Source organism: Eriocheir sinensis, chromosome 31 (assembly GCF_024679095.1).
Source record: "Eriocheir sinensis breed Jianghai 21 chromosome 31, ASM2467909v1, whole genome shotgun sequence".
NCBI lineage: Eukaryota > Metazoa > Arthropoda > Malacostraca > Decapoda > Varunidae > Eriocheir > Eriocheir sinensis.
Genome location: NC_066539.1, coordinates 17,424,238 through 17,445,181, shown reverse-complemented (window position 1 = coordinate 17,445,181; position 20,944 = coordinate 17,424,238). Strand labels below are relative to the sequence as shown.

The following is a 20,944-nucleotide window of genomic DNA, read 5'->3' as shown; positions in this document are numbered from 1 at the left end:
GGGAAGCAGCTCACGGGCTAGGTTGAAATTTGCTTTTTTGTAGTCGGGTATCACTGACGGATTGTCTACGAGTTTGTGACTTATGTTGACATTGAAACGGATTAAGTGGTGATCGCAACCGTTAATTTTTTCACCAACTTCACAGTCGCGAATGAGGTCGGGGTCGCTTACTAATACCAGATCCAGCAGATTGTTTTCTCTTGTTGGTTGAGTTACAACTTGAGTGAGGAACGAATCCTCCACCATTTCTATAAGCCTGTTACCCTCTTGATCTCCAGTCAATTGTCCCCAGTCAATGTTAGGGCAATTAAAGTCCCCAATTATTATTGCTTCTTTACTTTGTGTTAGAGAGTGAAGCTCTTCGTACAGGGCAGTGTCATCGGCTGCCTGTTGTTTTGGAGGCCTGTATACGGTCGCAAGGAGGAGGAGGAGGAGGAGGAGTAATAGAAGGAGGAGTAAGAAGAGGGGGAGGAGGAGGAGGCGCTGCCGCCGGTGAGCCACGTAACGAATGAGGGCAATAGCCGGGTTGAGGCATGGCAGATAAGGTCTCCCTCTGGCGGGCCATTGCCTCTGATTAGCGTTTATGAGCGTCTACACGGCGGTGTTCAGCGATTCTTTACGCCGCCGCCGAAGAGCTTGAAACCTCCCACGCGTGCCGCCTCTGCCCACGCGGTACTGAAAACACTTATATAATACCGCCGATTCCCGGTAATGTATGCATCCCTCTCTCTCCCTCCGGACTGTACTGTTGCTACCACGGAAACCTTTACGTGTGTAGAAGGTTTTATAACCGGTGGAAATAGCAGTGCTTTCTCACTCCATTTTCTTGGGTCACGTCAGGTTGATTTTTCTGAATAAAACTAAGAACTAGGAATAAGGCTGCCTCAACAGGAGAGCTATAAAACAAATAATAGTAAAGAGAAGCCCTGCCATGGTAGACAACAGGGCTGCGTGAAAACCCTTATGATAAGAAATAGAACAATCGCACTTACCCCCGCGTGGAAGAGCGCCCGGTATTACTACGTTGAAGGGCGGCGTTGGATAAAGCTGTGTTGAAGGAGTCACGCAGGGATGCGGCTGTGCAAGATTATGTTCTGCCGCGACCGTGTGGTGGAGGTGGCGGCGAAGGTGAAACAACACAATCAAATGGAAAACGTGTTCATTGTTTCTTTTACAGCCTTACTTTGCAGCCTGCTTTGCGCTCACTCTCGGCCTGAAATTACATAACATGACGTGATGTCGTTATGTAAAAGAAAGCGACTCATACAACATTTTGACAAACTTCTTATGGCGTGAGGAAAGCATATAAGCAGAACAATTCCCCGCTTGAAAAAATCTTTGGAAGAGAATAAAATGGAGCGGAGTTCCGGTTAGATTTTTTTCTTTCTTCTCAGGGACGTCCTTGTTTTGAGTTATTCAACTTGTGCTACTGTCAGTCTCGGCTACCTGGTTTTACTGAAACAGAGGTAACAACGAAAATATGGAGGAAAATTATGAAAGCTTCTACTACTGTACTACTACTTCTACTACTACTACTACTACTACTACTACTAATTCACCTGCTGCTCTTACAACTACCGCTACCGGTGTTATTACTACTGCAAATTATTATCGTTACATTATTATTATCATTATTATTATTATTACTATAATTATTATTATTATTATTATCATAATTTTCATTATTATAACTATTACCATTGTCATTGCTAACTTTGCTGGAAAGTAGATCACGCAGGCAACCAACGACGCCCAAACATTAGTGTTACTGATTAAAATTTAATGTTTTTATTTATTTATTTATTTTCTTATTTTTGTGTGTGTGTGCGCTGAGTTTGGGTGGAATGTCTGGGTGTGATGGTGTAGTGCATAGGTGTGTGGCGAAAGTGGAGTGTGTTGGTGTTGTGCCTGAGTGTGTGGGTAGAGTATCTGAGTGTGTAGGGTGAATGTGTCGGTATGCAGATAGTGCCCAAGTGTGTGGAGTAAGGGGAGCGTGTGGGTAGATTATTTATGTGTGTAGGTTAAGTACGTGGGCAAAATGTGTGTGTGTGTGTGGTTGGAGAGTGTGGGTGAAGTCTGAAGGTGGAGTGCGTGAGTGAGTGAGTGTGGATGGAGTTTGTGGGTGTGAGTGGAGTGTGTGGGTGTGGAGTGTATGGGTGGAGTCAGTGGGTGTGTGAGTGGAGCGTGTGGGTGTGTGGGTATGGTGTGTGTGTGTGTGTGTGTGTGTGTGTGTGTGTGTGTGTGTGTGTGTTGTCTCTTAGTTAAGATTGTCCGGGCCACCACACACGACGGCTTCCCATTTCACGGCTCGTCGCGCTGGTGGTGGGATGGCGACGCTATTCTCCTCCTCCTTGTCTTTCTCCTCCTCCTTGCCTTTCTGCTCCTCCTTCTCCTCCTACTGTTGCTCTTACTCCTCCTCCTCATGTGCCTTCTCCACTTATTATTTTCTTCTCCTTGTCCTTGTTTTACTTCTACATCATTTCCACTTCTTCCTTTCTGTTGTCTTCCGCCTTCAACTATATATATTCTTTCTTCTCTTTTTCCTCCAACTCACTGTCTTTTCTGAAGCGTGCAGAAGATGTAGAAAGAGAATAAGGAGGAGTACGAAGACACACGGGGACATGAAAATATGGAGAGGCAGGAAATATTAAGCCTGTTGACTCACAACGAGGGGGCTTGCTTTAGTGCTTTCATTTGTTCGTCAGAGCAGGGAATGTACTTATTGTTACAAAAAATAACGGTTATTGCTATTGATAAGAGTTCATCGTTTTCGCACAAAAATTCTTTCGTGGGAAGTTTGTTCAATCAGCGGATAACAATGTTTGGCCTCTAGTTGTAGGAGTGAGCATTTCACGCGCTGGGTTGATATTATAATTCTTAAACTCTGATCTCATGAATACAGTGTCAATGAGTTTGAGCTCAGTACTTTTTTTTTTTTTTTTTTGCATTGCATTGCGCCGTCTTCCCTTGGATGTGGATCCTGATGGTCGGTCCAAGGCTTCTTTCCGGTAGGTCCTGATGGTCGGCCCAGCCCGTTCTGGCGCAGGCGAGTGTTTATAGTGGCGCCATTTTGCTACTGAATCAGATTAAATGGCAATCACAATCATTTAATTTATCGCCTACCTCACGGTCACATGTAAGGTCTAACGTTTGCGCACACAAACACACACACACACACACACACACACACACACACACACACACACATATACACACACACACACACACACACACACACACACACACACACACACACAGTTCTCTATTATTACTCCACGCGATAAGCTTATCAAGGCTCACTCCCGTGCCGGCGCAGCCCGGAAAGGCCGGGTCACTGCCTGCCTGGACACAAACTGATATCACGCCGGCAATACAGACACTCTGAGATACGACCCGACCGAATCACAGAACATGAAATAGACGCAGAGAGAGACCTGTCTGACCATTCATTACTAAAGGATATTCCAGCCTGCTGAAATGCAACATCATGAGTAATATTAGAAGAAACATGCCAATGATATATTAAAATAATCTACAAATTTTATTGCATTATTTATTCCTCTGAAAAGAAACAGGACTCTAATAGGAAGAAATAGCAAAAGCTTAGTGTTAAAAAAAAAAATCTCTCTCTTATCATCATCAGTTTTACATTTCTTGTCCTGCCCTCCCCGCATCACGCCCCAGTGTTCACGTGCCGGTGGGAAGAAACACTGCAGACCAGAACAGCCGCAGCGGCGCGTGGGGCAAAGAGGGGAGCAGACACACGCAACCAAACACCACTACCTGTGCTATCTGGCCGGTCAGTCACATCACCCTTGGTAGTGCCGGTGGTGCGGTGGTGGGACTGGTGGTAGTGGTGAGAGGTAGGACGCTGGGCTTATTAGGTTCTAATTTTCATAAACATTTTGTATTGAATTCCATTAAACTGAAGGACTCGACGTCATGATTTTATGTTCAAGAGAGTTTGATACCAATGCTTTAATTTTGTTAATTAATCAGCAGCGTGACATTTTTTCTTGTATTTCTGCGTATCTTGCAAGTACATTATAATTTCTTACTTCCAACATCAACCTGACCACAGGAACATCCGTACTACCACCCGCACTGACTTCCCTTCTTCAACACTCCTGCTTCAGCCTTTCTCCTTTCCTCCCTCTGGCTAACATCCAGAACTACATTTCAACATTTCAACCAGCACTTCTTTCATCACCACCATCACCTTTTTTTTTTTTTTTTTTTTAGACCCTACTTCCCCCAGCAGCCTCATCACCATCGCCACCGACACCTTTTTCTTCTTCCACTCCTCCTCCCTCTGGCTAAGCTACCTCTTCTTCCTTCCCGTTTCTTTCTTTAATACGTAACATTGCCACCTAACCCTCTTATATATCTACCACCATCTCTACCCTTACTGTGAAATCCATCACCGCCCTCCTCTCACCCACCATTCCTTTCTCTCTCTAAGCCATCTCCTCTTTCTTCCCGTATATTCCAAAGGGGAAGGTGACATCAGGCCACTCTGAGATCAATCTGAAAGCGTAAACACTATAAATTATCCTGAGTCACCAGCAGCCCGATAAATCCAGGAGAAACTCAGAATACCAACCCTGTCCAACATTTTTTTTCTTTCGTCTTCTCTACAATACTCCATTTCCCTTGACTAGGGCACGGGTTGAAAAATTTAGCCTTCTAGGAATAAATGCAGGTGGGGTTTACAAAACAGATGATGACCGAACCAGGAGGGATGGAATAGGAGAAGGGACTCGAAGGAATGAAATGGAAAAGGATTAGGTAGGTTGATACTTCGAAGAAAGGGAATAAGAAAGATTAATTGCTGGAAGAAAAGGAAAGAACAAAGGATGAAGGGAAGGGTGGGGGAAGGAGAAAGGAAGGTAAACGAGAACGAAGAGGGTATGGTAAAGAGATATAGAGAGGCGTAGAGGGTAAACGATGGAATAAATGAGAGGAAGCAAGAGAAAGAGAGGAAGAAGAAGGAAAGGTGAAAGGAGACCACTGTAATGCCCTAATGAACCTTTTAATTTCCCCTTTCTCCCTTCCCTAACGTAAGACTCTAACAAGGTCTTGGAAACGTTGTCTAATCCCTCTTCCCAGTACTTGGACCTTCAGCGAGGAGTATATACTTCCCTATCCTCATCACTCCTTTAACATTCTTAGTCCCCTCTTTTACCCTCCCCCGCCACACGCACATTTACAGCAACGCGTCACACTCTTAGTCCCCGTGGTACCCTTCCTTTGTCCTCCATTCAAGAAGTCGGGTTGTAGCACATTACCTTGAAAGGAATGACACCGTTTTCTCATTTTCTTAATCCCTTGCTAGTTCATCTTCACCCTTGTTCTGGCTTACTTAATCCTTGGCCTGTTTTTCTTCACCTTTTTTCCTCTTCCACATCCGCCGTCGTGGCCTCGTTTTTTTTCCTTCTTTCTATACTATTTCCTTTACTTCCTACACACGTTTTATACTTTTACCTTCCACTTTTTTCAAAAGGAGGATATATATATATATATATATATATATATATATATATATATATATATATATATATATATATATATATATATATATATATATATATGAGGAGAGCAAAGTTGTAGGCTTGTTCACCAGGCTGGCCAGTGAAAGAGGATGAAAGCCAAAGCTGGTGGTGAACATTGAAATCTCCTAGGATGGAGATTTCAGCGAAGGGTGATTGGGTCAAGATGTGCTCCACTTGAGAGTTCAAATAGTCAAAGAATTTTACATAGTTAGTAGAGTTAGGTGAGAGCTAAACAGTACAAATGTATTTAGTAATAGAATGACACCTCTCAAGTCGGCAGCCAGAAGGGGAGTCCTCCCTGGGATTTGACATGTCTTTTCAAATACCTAAATAATTTCTTTAACTTCAAACTCACGCCTCACCGAGAAATGCCGGTCGGTCAATTCAGGCGAGGGGACGAACCTCGGCAGGATTTTTGTTTTCAAGCCTAACTAACCGCCCCCAGAACAACTTTCATTCACGAGTAGATAATGCAAGAAATAACAACTCTTAAAACTCGCATAATATTTCCGCAGGATCTTAGAGGAAGTGCTTTAATCTGTTCCGAGGGTCACTAACGCACCCAATGAACTTATGAAATGCCTTGAGCAAGCAGCCTCGTTAAAAGCCGAGAGACTTTCTATTCTTTTCTCTCCATGTTTCCACGGTCCCTCCTCCTTATCACGGATTCACCCCACATTGTCTTGTATTCTGTTGTCGCCTCACGCACCACTGTTTTTCTCCCCCTTCTAACAGCGTCAGTGTTTCCTCTTCTTCTTCCTCCTCCTCCTCCTCCTCCTCTTCCTCCTCAGTGCTCCCCCTCAGCTTCCCTTTCTTCATGTTTTGCTCGCTTCCTATTTCTTCTTTCTTTAATATTTTCTTTTTGAGCAACATTTCTCTTCCCATTATTCTCTAATATGAGAGAGAGAGAGAGAGAGAGAGAGAGAGAGAGAGAGAGAGAGAGAGAGAGAGAATGTTGTTTATTACCTTTTTCTTTCTCTTATTCTCCCTTCTCCACCCATTCTCCCTCTCATCCTTCCTTGCTTCATCCTCGCCCCTATTCCTTTACACATCTTAAAGTTACTATAGCGACCCTTCCATCACTGTACAAACGGAAAGCTTAACTGGACGATTTTCCTCTCAGGTCTCCACATTTCGACCTTTAATTACGGTGGTGGTGATATTATGCTCTCTGTTGGTTTATTTTTTTATCTGTATATTCGGTTATGCATAGGCCTGAATTTAAAGTCTTCCTGTTAGTCGTGTATTGAATTTTTTTTTTTTTGTGGTTCTTTTCATCATATCCTTCTTTTTCGGTATGCATGGCTTTTTGTATTTATCAGTCTCTTTAACTTGCTCTCGGTTTCAAATACTAAATTCTCTTGCAATTCCTTTTTTTTCTGTTCCAGCTCTTTCTACTCTTCCTGGTATCGCCGTGGAAGCGCATTTCTCGGCAAGGTTCAGGTCTTCCCGCGCCATCCCTTGCCGGTCTTGGTATGGGTGACTACACGCGCGGCAGCCAATTTCTTCCTGGATTAATTACATTCCAGGTACGCTTCTCATTTCTTTGCTGATGTACCCCGATTAAGGTTTTGAAGCAGTGCATCGGCGTAAGGAGTTCCTGTTTGTTGTGTGTTATGCTCTCTCTCTCTCTCTCTCTCTCTCTCTCTCTCTCTCTCTCTCTCTCTCTCTCTCTTTTCGTATCTTCGTCTCTCGAGAGCTACCGTAACACTTGTCATTTCCTTCTTAATGCGCCACGAACCACTTTGTCTCCTGCTCTCGTTCCTCTTACGCTAATTAATCGTTCCTCTCATGAAATGCTTTTTTTTCCTTTATTTGAGTCAAATTGACAGAATTAAATTAACCATCACACTTACGTCCGATGACTCTGCGCACATCCCAGTCTATTCCATCCCGACCTTTAAGTTGGGATAAAAACGTACTTATTGTGATTATTTTCTTTCTTAATATCACCACCAATCACACGTGACAATGAACGCGTTTGAACCAATACACACTACCGACATGTCAGTACACTCTCTCCTTTGCTCCACATGTTTAAATAGAAGAAGAAAAAATGTTTACAAGTACGATTTCCTATAGCACATTTCCTTTCCTGTCTCTCCTGTAAATATTTCCTTCTCCTCGACTGTTTAGAGAAAAGGAAAAAAAGTATATTCATAAGCTTATTTCCCCTTACAAGGCTACTCTGTCTCGTCATCTCGTCATATTCCCTCTCCTTGTTGCAGCTCCTCTCCCTCTCTACAATCCGTCCTGTCACGGCAAATTCAGTTTCTCATTACCAACAACTCTCGATCGGCCTGAGTCAGTCGTCGACGAAACAATAAATGGGAAGGATATCACCCGAGGAAGGGAGGGGAAGGCTGGGGCGAGGTGAGGCTGTACGCGTACGCAGATGGTGGTTGGTGGGCCGGGAAGACTAATCGTGCCCTGAGACGCCGCTAATGGACACACACTGATTGCTTTCTAATTGTTTTTGGATGAACTCGCCGTGTTGAGTTGTGTGTGAGTGTAGGTGTGAGCGTGTGCGTGTGTGTGTGTGTGTGTATACGAAGGACGAATGCGCATTTTTTCTTTTCACCGATGATTGTCGTTGCTGTTGTGGTAGTTGTGGTTCTGATCTTGCAATGAGTACTGGTAGAGAATGAGCTGGGCGTTGTGTTGGTATATTAGGAAAGACAGCTTGTCCATACGTCAGCTTTGTGGATAGATTGTGTGCATGTCTTCATGAATAATATTAGACTTCATATCAGTGTACATGGAGGGAAATTAGAGCAACTATTTTTTCTCTCTATTCAATTAATTACCTCTCTCTCTCTCTCTCTCTCTCTCTCTCTCTCTCTCTCTCTCTCTCTCTCTCTCTCTCTCTCTCTCTCTCTCTCTCTCTCTCTCTCTCTCTCTCTCTCTCTCTCTCTCTCTCTCTCTCTCTCTCTCGTATCTCCCCTACAGGCGAGGCAGTTATGGAGTGGATGTGCAAGGGAACAAAGTGGATTAATTCTAAGTTTATATTCCCGAGGAGGCTGCACTGGGATTCTTAGGGGGAGGGGAGGGGTAGGGGGAGAAGCGGTTTGGATGGTGGTGGAATGGAGGGGAAGGGTGAGGGAGCGATATGGCAAACGGTGAAGTTATGAATGTTTGTGTGAAGTCCTAAATATGCTGAAGAGAATGAAAGAGGGAGGGAGGGAGGGGCTGGAGGGGAAAAAAATATATATATGTAAAGGAGGAAACAGTGAGAAATGGGAGGAATGGAAAGAAATACAAAAAAGGCAAGATGAGCTTAGAGTAAAAAATAAAAATAAATAAAGAATAATACAAACTTAAGCAGTAAAGGAGAATTTTACTTCAATATACTTTACTCCTGTGCTTAGTTTGTTCCGTAATCTACTGAACGTTTCATTGTACATGTTTCTTTTATACTACTGATCGGTTTCCTCCAGCTCTGCCTTTTCTTTTACCTTTTTTGTCTTTAATACCCCCGTCTCTCTCTCTCTCTCTCTCTCTCTCTCTCTCTCTCTCTCTCTCTCTCTCTCTCTCTCTCTCTCTCTTTTACAGCCCCTTCTCACAATGTTTCCCTCTCTCTCCTGCGGCCTTTCCTTCCCTGCTCTGGCTATTCTTGGCCTGCAAAATACTGACCCTTCGCTTCCCCAACAAAACTCTCAGCGGCCTGCCTCTCTCCCGCCTCCCTCACCTGCTCCCTGCTGGACCATTGCCCTCATTCTTTCCTTCCTTCCTTCCGCCTCACCATACACCACCCAACATTGTGCTACGCTTCCCTTATCATCTCTTCCTCCGCACCTCTTACCCTGCCCAGCCGAATCCAACCCTCTGTCGCTGCCTTAAGATTTTTTTCCTCATTTTTTTTTTTGTTGCAGCTCGTTATTTCTCTCTCTCTCTCTCTCTCTCTCTCTCTCTCTCTCTCTCTCTCTCTCTCTCTCTCTCTCTCTCTCTCTCTCTCTCTCTCTCTCTCTCTCTCTCTCTCTCTCTCTCTCTCTCTCTCTCTCTCTCGTCACAGAATTCTTTCACCAAGTTTTCTCCCTCCTCGTCACGGCCACACTTCCACGTTCAAGACCTTTTTATTTACTTCACTTTCTTTTCTTCTTTTTTTTTAATGTCGCTTTATCATGCCATCATTTGTTTTCCCACCGATCGTTCATTTATTCGCCTGGTTATACTTCACTATGAATGAATTTTGCAACATTCTCTTGCAGATTTCCTCATGTTCTTTATTTCGTTTTCGTCTCTCTCTCTCTCTCTCTCTCTCTCTCTCTCTCTCTCTCTCTCTCTCTCTCTCTCTCTCGCTCTCTCTCTCTCTCTCTCACTCTCTCTCTCTCTCTCTCTCTCTCTCTCTCTCTCTCTCTCTCTCTCTCTCTCTCTCTCTCTCTCTCTCTCTCTCTCTCTCTCTCTCTCTCTCTCTCTCTCTCTCTCTCTCTTTGATTGATAATGTTGAAATCATTATTAAATTATCACTTCTACTATTACTACTACTACTACTACTACTACTACTACTATCATCACCACTACCACCACCGCCACCATCCTTACCTCTATATAAAAGGTCTGCTGGAGGCCTCCGTCGAAGCCCGCCACGCACTCCACCTCGATGGTCTCCGTGGTCTGGTTGGCGATGAAACAGTTCTTGGGCGGGTCTGGGTGGCCTAGAGAGGAGAAGAAAGCAAAACGTTAACAATGCTTCTCCATTTCTTAGGCGAGGTGGGTCTTGTTGGTCATGTGAGTAAATAAATGAAAGTTAAAAATGGAAGAGAAAAATATGATTGAGACAATTTAATAGAGACCGAAAGATAGGAGAAGATACGATATGGAGAGACACAGACACACAGACAAACAAACTCCTGACACACGCACACTAAAAGGTGGATGACCGATAAACCGACGCGTCAATGACAGATAACCTGCACGCATGAGTCTTACATTCAAAGGAGGAGGAGGAGGAGGAGGAGAGAGAGGAAAGGAGGAGGAAGAGGAGGAGTGGAAGAAGGAGGAGTAGGAGGAGTGGGAGGAAGAGAAAGGAGGAGGAGGAAAATAAAGACGAAGAAGAGGATAAGAAAAAAAATATGGCTAAAGGATAAATAGACGATGTGTGAAGGGAAACGAGGCGAACGAGAGAGAAAGCAGCCATAATCAAGGAACAATTGTAACACCTTTCGTCCAAACAAACAAAGGGACAAAAAACAAAACTGGGGTCAAGTACAAAGAACGGTGTAAATAATTATAAATATCTTCGTGAAAGGAGAAAGTGAAGAAGCAGCAAACCTTCCCCCCCTCCCACATACCTGCGCTAGAGAGGACACACCTGGCTATCTTCCCATGCATCTCCCTCATCTGCATCTCTCTCTCTCTCTCTCTCTCTCTCTCTCTCTCTCTCTCTCTCTCTCTCTCTCTCTCTCTCTCTCTCTCTCTCTCTCTCTCTCTCTCTCTCTCTCTCTCTCTCTCTCTCTTATACCATTGATGCACAAAGTCACATAAGCAGCGACGCCAAGGCTTCCGCAGCATCCCTTGCCACACCTGACACACACACACACACATACACACACACACAGTTCTGGTCGGAGGAGTGAGAGAGATATAAAGTAGTGAAAAAGTTGGGTGAGAGCAGGGTGAGGTGAAGGCAGCGTAGCGGCGAGGTGAGGCAGGGAGAAGGTAAGGTTTGGGAATTTATATATAGGCAAGGAGAGGGCGTGGGCAGGGTGAGGCCTGGATTGGAATGAGCGGAGGGAAGGGCCAGAGTAGTGTGAGGGAGGGATAAGTGAAAGGTGAGAGCAAATAGGGTGGGAAGAAGACAGGGAGGAGGTGGTGAAGGCTAGGAGACAGACAGACCAGGGTGAGGTTAGGTGGGAGCAAATAGGGTGGGAGAATGAAGGCAGGGGGACTGATAAATGATGGTCAGGGCGGAGTGCCGGTACTGTCAGGGCAGGTCAGGGGGCGTCTGCATATTAAAGCGGAGTGGACGGGACCCCAAAAACCCTCGTGTGGCTCTAAGTTCCGCGCCGCTGCCGGGTCTCAGAGGGTTTTATCCAATTACGTTGTGCTTAATGCGGGAAATTAGAGTGGTCTGTTCAAGCAGCGGGCGGCGTGCTGGCGGCCCCTCCGTTGCGGCGACGACCACCGAGGCGTTAAGGATTTTATAATTATATATTGCTAGACCTGTTTTGTCACGAGTTTTCACTTTCTCCGTTAATTTGTTAGCGAATAGTTTATAGACTGCCTGCTGATGTGCTTTGTCGGTCTTGCGGTGGTATTCGTATTATTCTAGTTATATATGATGCTGAACCTCCATATTTACTTTAATGATCGTGACTTCTGTTTCCAAATGCGTTCGTTGTGCCAGTCTGTTATTTTTGTCGATTATTTATATATTCTTCTTTAATCTTTTCGTATATTTTACACTTTTATGAAGAGATCCCAATATATTCATGTCAATATACTCCCTCACCTGGATAACATAACCGACAACACCTAAACTTTGACTCCTAAAAATCACCAGAAAAGAAACATTGCTGCTGAAGGTAAGCTTCTAACGCTGCCTTCCCATATAATATACCGTCGGCGCTCATTACGTCTCCCTCTGCTTTCGATTTCACAATAAACTTCCTTTACACCCCTTCTCTCCCCTCCTCACCGCAACTCTCTCTCTCTCTCTCTCTCTCTCTCTCTCTCTCTCTCTCTCTCTCTCTCTCTCTCTCTCTCTCTCTATATATATATATATATATATATATATAAATATATAAATATAGAGAGAGAGAGAGAGAGAGAGAGAGAGAGAGAGAGAGAGAGAGAGAGAGAGAGAGAGAGAGAGAGAGAGAGAGATACCATCAGTAAGAGCAATGTGCACGATTAAACTAAAGGGCAAATATATCATTCCCAAAAATATATAACCATACCTTGTTATTATTTTAAGTATACATAAATCCTACGTAAATCATCATATACACTGCTTGACGTTCTCCATCTTGCCAAACGCGGCGAACTGAGTGATATGCGAATGTCACCGCTTATTTACGTGCTCTACACTGGTGGAGGCGAGCCGTACAAGGGAAAAAACTCGTACGGGAAAAAAAAACGTTCGTGTGGGGTGCTGCTTTACCTCGGCAGCGTTATGATAATAGTGATGACGGAGAGTCTGCTCGTGGCCGCTAACATCAACAGCGGCAGCACAGGCGCCCTCAAGAGCCTCTGGGAAGGGCCACTAATAGCCTTAACGTCCCTTGCAACACATGGCTCCGTGGCAGGGACGATGGAGGAGGAAGAGGGGGAGTGTGGGGGAGAGGCAATGGAGGGGAGCGAACTGTATAACGGTTCTATACTTCTCCCTCAGTGCTGTGGTTCGCCGCGTCTTGCAGCTTCCCCGTGGTGTCGCAGATTTTCGGGTCCTTCTTCTCCACGTCGTTGGTGCTAAAAAAGATGACGAGTGTTGCCAGTGCCTTGTTTTCCCTCTTGGGCAATATACCATCACTACCTCTTCCTCTTCCTTCCATTCTCTTCCTGCATCAAATACTCTTCTTCCAACTCTTCCGTGTCTCCTATTTCCTCTTCTCCACGTTTCACAGTTCATCCAACACTCACTTTTTGTTTTCTCTCCAGTTTCAACTGCACTTCATTTGCCTACTCCTCCACCTCCAAACTCACTGCCTTATCATTTATTTTATTCCATTTCCATTTTTTTTCCCGACTCTCAATCTCTACCTCCACACTCACTGTCTTTTCATTTTTCTTTCATTCCATTTTCATTTTTTATCTTCAATCTCTACCTCCTCCACACACTATCCTTTTTTTTCCTTTCTGGCACTCCGCTTCTTTTTCTTCTCCCCACCCACCATCTCCATCACACTTGTACATCACAGCATTTTCCCCTCGTTTTCTCTTTTGCGTCTGGAAATCTATGCTTTTCGCCCCCACCCTCCCAGCCCACTCTCACACATTTTTCGCGCCGTCTCGGTACAATATCGTCTCAGTTTCGGGCGTCAAGTTGAAGACGTGTTTCAAATTTCAGTGGCCGGAATTACCCGGGCGAGGAAACCAACACAGCGTGAGACCCCCTTCCTCATAAGTCTCACTTCGCTCTCCTCTTGTTCTCTGCTAAGGACCTCCTCCGTCTGCGTTGGAACTTTTGCTTCCAAACAGCTCTTGTAATGGATGCGCTTCATAAAAAATCCTCTGCCAGCAATTCGCCAGATGTTCACCACTATGTCGTCTTCGCATGCCCACCCTTCTTTCCTTTTTTTCTTCCTTGAGAAACTTATAACTTATACAGTGTAGCTCGGGGCCCTTAATTACAAGAAAGGCGTCCAAATACTTGAGTTGGTACAGCGGCAGACTGCGAAGATGATACCATTGTTGAGTGCACGGAGTCATATGCTAACGACTCAACTTCTTCAGTTATATAAAGGAGACGACTACGGGGAGATATGATACAGGTATTCAAATACCTAAATAAGTTCAGCAACGGCGATCACTTCTTGATTTCCTTATATAAACTCACCTGAGAACTAAAAATTTACGGTCTACCAATACTAACTAGAAGATGCAGTACAGACATTGGGAAGAGTTTCTTCCCAACTGAGTGAATGGTGACGCTGCTATGGCACGAGAACTGCCCAGGACACTTTGCCACCAAACGTTCAGCTGGCAGGGTGTGGCGTCACGTGGGTGAAGGGAAACGTTGGGTGGTTCTCTGTCGCCAAAGGGGTAGTGATAGTGATGTTGATGGTGGTGGGGTTGCCTTGCTTCTAATTAAGACATGCCTTGGTAATTTCTAGACGATAGCTTGAGAGGTTGTGGTTCCTCTGTTTTCCACTGCCGATTTTGCTTTATTTCCCATCGGTCGAAGAGTGAGTTGCATCATTAGAATAATACAACTATTTTGTTTCTCTCTCTCTCACTACTCCACACTGATTTTCTGCCACTTTACCTGACACTTTACCGCTTTACATTTATCTTTCCTTCCGGTTAAAAGTACGCTGTACCTATGAAGGGTGACCGCTCGTAACCTTTAAACTACAGTCCTAGACGTTTACTATCCTGGTCTAGAAAATTAATACTGATTTATCAATTTTCACCCTCCTTGATCACTACTAATGATTCCATAAAGGGTAATTTAAGGAGACACATATACAGATTTTTTTAGAACACTCATTTACACTCATGAACACACACACACACACACACACACACACACACACACACACACACACAAACACACACACACTAATGAGATGTGAAGAACCTGAGCGAGTTTTAAGTCTTCTTTTTACGCTTCCTTTTTTTTAACCACTTTAGGCAACTGAACATGAAAAGAAGAGAGAGAGAGAGAGAGAGAGAGAGAGAGAGAGAGAGAGACTGTTTCCTACGTTACGTGCAGTTTCTACGGTACATTATTACAAAACATTTAATTGAAATCATATAATTTTCTTCCTTTTCGTATGACTTTTAATGTATTTAAAGGAGATCAGTGTCGTGTGTGTGTGTGTGTGTGTGTGTGTGTGTGTGTGTGTGTGTGTGTGTGTGTGTGTGTGTGTGTGTGTGCGTGTGCGTGTTTCTAAGAACCCAATCATTTGTTTACCAATAGTCACAGCCTTCAGAAAAGAAAATCCATTTGCAGCTGTACTGAATGAAATATACAAATTGTACCTCCGATGTATGACCCATGAAGCAGATATATTCAAGATTTCAGAAGTGTCATTAAATGTGCAACAATAAAAATGCCTTCCAGAAGCAAATCACTTAACGTTTTCTTGTCGCCTCTTCCTGTGAACAATACCCGAACACAAAACACTGACTGCCTTGTCTTGAAACACCGGCATCGTATAATGTAAGGTGAGGGAGGATGAGGAAAAAGACAAAAAGTAGGAGGAGAAGAAGGAGGAAGAAAAGGAGAAACATGAAAACATGGACGAGCAGGCAACAGAAAGCCTGTTGGCTCATTACAAGGCTGCCTGCTTTCAGTGATTTAATCAATCCGTCAGCCACAGGAGTAGCTTCGGGAAGGATTAAAGCACTTGTGTACTTACTCTCGGATACGTTCAGTTCACTCCCGATACAGCAATGTGTCGATCAATGCGTTTCTTGAATGAGTTGATTGTCGCTGCGCTAACTACTTCTGCACCTCTATTCGAGAAATAACTCCTGCTGATGTTGGTATTGCATCGCTTTGCTTGAATTGTTTTTCCATTGTTTCTTGTCCCCAGGTTAGTTTGTAGCGTGAAGAGTTTGGAGTGATCAACATTGCTGAGATTGTATCATGTCTCCTCGCAGTCGTCTATTTTCCAACGTGAAGAGGTAGAGTCGCTCGAGTCGCTCTTCGTAAGGTTTCGTCCTAAGCGATGGTATCATCTTCGTGGCGCCTCGCTGTACTCTCTCAAGTAATTCAATGTCTTTCTTGTAATTTAAGTGCCAGAATTGCACGGCGTATTCCAGGTGAGGCCTTACCAGCGACTTGTACAAGGATAACATAACTCCTGCGTCTTGTATTCGAAGTTCCTCGCTATGAACCCGAGCATATTATTGGCTTTCTTACAGGCAGACTTGCAGTGTTTTGTTTGTTTCAAGTCACTCCTGATGGTGACGCAGAGGAAAAGAAGGAGGAGGAGTAGAAGGAGGAGGAGGAACAAAAGGAGGAGGAATAAAAAGAGGATGAAGAGATTGAACTAAAGTAGGAGAAGAGGAGGTGGATGGGACGGATAAGAAAAAAAAAAGAGGTAGTGATGGGTCATGAGATGCCTCAGGACAGAAACCATTGTACCACCATTGCCCAACTTTACTTCTATCCTTCCTTTCTTCTTTCCTCGCTCGATATTTATTTTTATTTTTCAGAAACATATTAACACAGCGAATTGTTGTATTGTGGGCGCGTTGAAAGTTTATTAAGCCTGCCCCGCCCAACCTCATTACCCCAACGTGAAGGTTCTTGCTATTCTCGCGCTGCAAATGGGTTCCCAACGCCCCCAGAGCAGGCAATTCCCACCCACGCACTCCCACCTAAGCAAACACACATTCACGTCGCTCTCTCTACCCGGATCATCTTCCTGCTTTCTTTCTCTTGCTTACTCAGCCATCATTTTCCGTCTCACTCACTCATGTCGCCTTCCGATGTCGTTTAATGTTCTTCCACCTAAACCTTCCCCCAAAATAATTAATCCCATCAATACTACTCTCCCACGCACTCATTCACTCACCCTCTCGTTCTGCTAATTCTCACACTCCCCCACACACCTACGTACTCAATCACGATCTTCAGCTTCCCTCGAACCATCAATGCAACACTCCCACGTCATTCCCACTTCGACGTCCGTTCCACATATAGTCTTCCCTCCACCCACACCCACACCCACACACATTCATCCAAGTTAATTTACTCTTGCATTATTTCTCTTTTATTCTTTCAGGGCGTAAAAATAGAAAGAGGTAAACCTGAAGCTTGCCACCAGACTGAACATTTGTACGTGTTTATTTTCTTGCTCGTGTTTTACAGTTGGATTTTTGTATGTTTTCTTCACCGCTCCTCCGCACTACAACGAAGAAAAGTTATCGAATTTATTGCTTTCTAAGTCTAAAAACATCCACTGACACAAGGAATTTGACATTGGTTCTCTTCTGTTTACCAACTTTTTGATCGCAGCAGACGAAACAATTAAACAAACAACAAGACCAAAGAATGCCTACAAATTAAGACCTTACAAAGCATATATATAAACAAATATTTTACTTATAAGTGAATTGGTATTTCAAAGACTGATCATTATCAACAATTACCATATTCATTAGCTTCCCGCGGCTAAACATTTTTATTATATACTTTTCGAATCACGAAGAAATCGATGTATTACACAGACATTCGAAAACAGGAGGAATAATAAACACGACCGACCGTCTGATCTCCGGCGTTGACCTGAACCTTTCCCTCTTGACTGGATCCTAAGAATCGACCGAGATAAGCAGACAGAAGTTCCCGGAGCCGTGCTAACACCCACACAAGCGTCCCCTTCCCACATACAAACGGTCACCCTTAGCCTATGGGACACCTCAGACAAATAGAACAGACCGGTAATGTCAAAGAGCGACGTACTATTTTGATTCCTCCTTTACATCTTTCTCCGCGGGTGTGACGTCTCCTCCTACTCTAGTGATGCGACAGTGACGACGCCCATGACCCGCGAGTAATGCGAGTTAGGACTTGAGGAGAAAACGTAAAGTCCATCTGGAAAATTGGTGTGTCGAGGCATGTCGTACCTTTGGCCGCAAAAGAGAAAAGCAGGAGTTTATGATTATTGCTTCCTCGCCAAACACTAATTGCGCTAGACCTTCCCGTGTGTGTGTGTGTGTGTGTGTGTGTGTGTGTGTGTGTGTGTGTGTGTGTGTGTGTGTGTGTGTGTTTTCTAATGCTTATGATGGCTGACTCTACGGCTTCCTACTTAGCCTCTGTCCGCCCTCACACCGACCCTTCATTTCTCTTTCCTCCCCCGCTGCATTGTGATGTCAGAAAAAGAAAGAAACATGCAACTTTTACTCAAGACCGTCGTTCCAGGTAAACAAAATATCAATACAGAAAGAAAACTTGAAAAAAATACAGAGGATAATATTTAAAAACATTAATGACCTTTTACCTTTTTCTTGTTTGTAAATATTCTATAGTTTGTATGTGTGCGTGCGTGCTTGCGTTCGTTCGTTCGCTCGTGTTTGTGAGTTTGTATTTTGTGAATACAAGTATGAATGTTTGTATCCTGTACAGTCCTCTGCCTTCCTGCATGCTTGTCTGTCTGTTCATCTGGCTGTGATTGTCTGTGAGCCTGTTTGTCTTTTTCATTGCCAGTCTCTTCCTGCATTTAAGTGCATCCATTTGCAAGGGTGTATGTATGTCTGTATATAAACGCATGTAACCGCCCCAGTGACTCCTCCCTTTACCCCCCCCCCACGCCCTTATCCACCACCACCACTACCACACCACCATTGCCACGACTTTCTGCTCGTACATCGTCTAGAAACACCCGTCATACAAGGATAAAGACACTCTTGTGTGCGGTCGTTCCCTCGGTTGCTCGGCGAGTCTGTCGGTTGGTCGGTGGTAGGTCGGTCGTATCTGTTTCACTGTGAGACAAATACTTTCCGTCCGCGGTCGGTTAGTCGGCGGCAGGTCGGAGGTATCTGCTTCACTGGGGTCCGGTGCTTTCCGTCCCGTTAATAAGGCGGCGTATTCCGTGTCGGCCGCCGTAAATATGAGAGGCGAGAGGGAGGGAGGCTCGCGGGACCCCTATTACACGGATTGTCTAATTATTTCTGAATAAATTGTCCAACTCTAATCCCGCGTGGAGAGAATTGTAGGTCAGCCGGGGATCAGGAAGGAGGAGGAGGAGGAGGAGGGAGGGAGAGGAGGAAAGAGCAGGGATGGGGATGCAGGAGAGAAGAGAAGCGAGGGAGTAGAGAATGAGAGAACAGCAACAACAACAACGACCAGATAAAACCAGACCGCGTAGGTAAGCCGAGCGGCCGCGCCACCTTACGTAATCACACTGAGAGCAGAGTGCACGGCGAGCCTCGCATGCGAACACCCGACAATCTACCAATGGACTAATTGCGCTATATTTTATTCTGCCTCTCGCAACATAATATTGCAGTGTGGCGGGCTGGTCGCTGGCACGGTGGATTGTGATGGGCTGGAAGGGGATAAGCTCGTACTGGGTTAGTTATGCATTTTGTGTTTGTATTGCGTGTGTGTGTGTGTGTGTGTGTGTGTGTGTGTGTGAGAGAGAGAGAGAGAGAGAGAGAGAGAGAGAGAGAGAGAGAGAGAGAGAGAGAGAGAGAGAGAGAGAGAGAGAGAGAGAGAGAGAGAGAGAAGTAATGACGTGAAAGAGAATAAATAAATAAATACTTGACAGGAGAAATAAATACAAAAAAATATATGAAAGGAATAACAGGAAAGACAAAGAAAAGTTGATGCGTGATAAAAAAAAAAGTCAAAAGAAAATAAATGAGAATAAAACAGTACGACCCTCACTATTTATAGAACGAAACCAGAAGCAGATAGATGATATTTATGAACCTATGAGTGCAACATCCGGAAAAGGGATGGAAAGAGGAAGATAAAGCGGGTGGAGGGGCTAAGAAAGAAAGGTAGAGACATGTAAGGAGAGGATAGAAGGTAAAAAGAACGGAAGAAAAAGGGGAGAGGAGAAAGAATGGACTGATAAGAGAAAAGAAGAGGAGGGATCAAGTGAGAGAAAACGAATTATAACCACTAAATGGAAGAAAAATGAAAGGAGAAGAGGGCGAAAGAAAGAGGGGAGATAAAGAGACTAAAACGGAGAGATAAATAAAGGGAAGAAGAGGAATATGGAAGAAGGAAGGGGAGGAGGTGAGGTGAAGGAGAGGGAAGTAAGGGAGGTAGGTAAGAGTGAAGGGGAGGAAGGAAAGGGAAGAAGAAGGGACATGGAGGGCTGGTGGTTGAGAAGGAAGGGAGATGGGAGGACTAAAAGGGAGAGATAGAAGAGAGGGAAGAAAAGGAGGGAGTTAAAAGAGGAGAGGGGAAGAAGGGAGGGGAGGATGAAGGGACGTGGAGAGGGTGGGTGGTATAGAAGGGAAGGAGATGGAAGGAGTAGAAGGAAGAGGTAGAACGGAGGGAAGGAAAGGAGGGAGCTAAGAGGGAAGGAAGGGGAGGAAGAAGGGACGTGGATAGAGCAGGCAGTCTCCCGTTCGACAGTTGATAATTGCTGGGGAGGGCGCCGCGCTGACCAGGGTCTTGGGCGCTGACTTCGTGCTGAATTAACAGCTCATTCCTCTCCTTCCCTTCAGCCCTCCTTCCTCTCTGTGTTCCTTCCCACCTCCTTCCCTTCTCTCAGTCCTTAGGGTCACTACACGCGCGAGGATGAAGGAAGAGAAGGGGATGATGAAGGAGAAATGATGACAGTGGAGGAAGATTAGGGATGAAAGGAGCATGGAAACATAAAAGAGCAGGCAACAAGGCAGATGTAAAAGGATAGTGCTACGTTGAAATTTTCCTACGGTTCTGCCTGTCTAGTCTCTCTCTCTCTCTCTCTCTCTCTCTCTCTCTCTCTCTCTCTCTCTCTCTCTCTCTCTCTCTCTCTCTCTCTCCTAATCCTTCTCTTTCTTCCCCGTCATTCATCCTCTGACAAAATATTTTCACCAATTTTCTCCCTCATCCCTTCCTCAATTTTCCTGACGCCTCCTCTGCCCTATATTCCTTCTTTTTACCACGCACCCACCCACTCGAACACACACACACACACACACACACACACACACACACACACACACACACACACACACTCTCTCTCTCTCTCTCCCTCAGGAAAATAATGGCTAGAATACACAGTGGAGATCAGAGATGACAGTAATTGGACGTCAAATATGGATGAAAAATTAGT

General features: G+C 44.6%; 1 protein-coding gene across 1 annotated transcript in view; it reads right to left on the bottom strand.

The window, feature by feature from the left end:
• Positions 1 to 997: 997 nt before the first annotated feature.
• Positions 998 to 20,944, bottom strand: part of LOC127006009 (uncharacterized) — an 88,404-nt gene continuing 68,457 nt past the window's right edge. Inside the window, exons 5-6 of the mRNA XM_050875492.1 lie at positions 10,095 to 10,207; positions 998 to 1,213 (exon numbers count right to left, since the gene is read on the bottom strand). Coding sequence (XP_050731449.1) covers positions 1,172 to 1,213; positions 10,095 to 10,207 — 155 coding nt within the window. The 3' untranslated portion in view covers positions 998 to 1,171. The remainder of the gene's footprint in view (positions 1,214 to 10,094; positions 10,208 to 20,944) is intronic.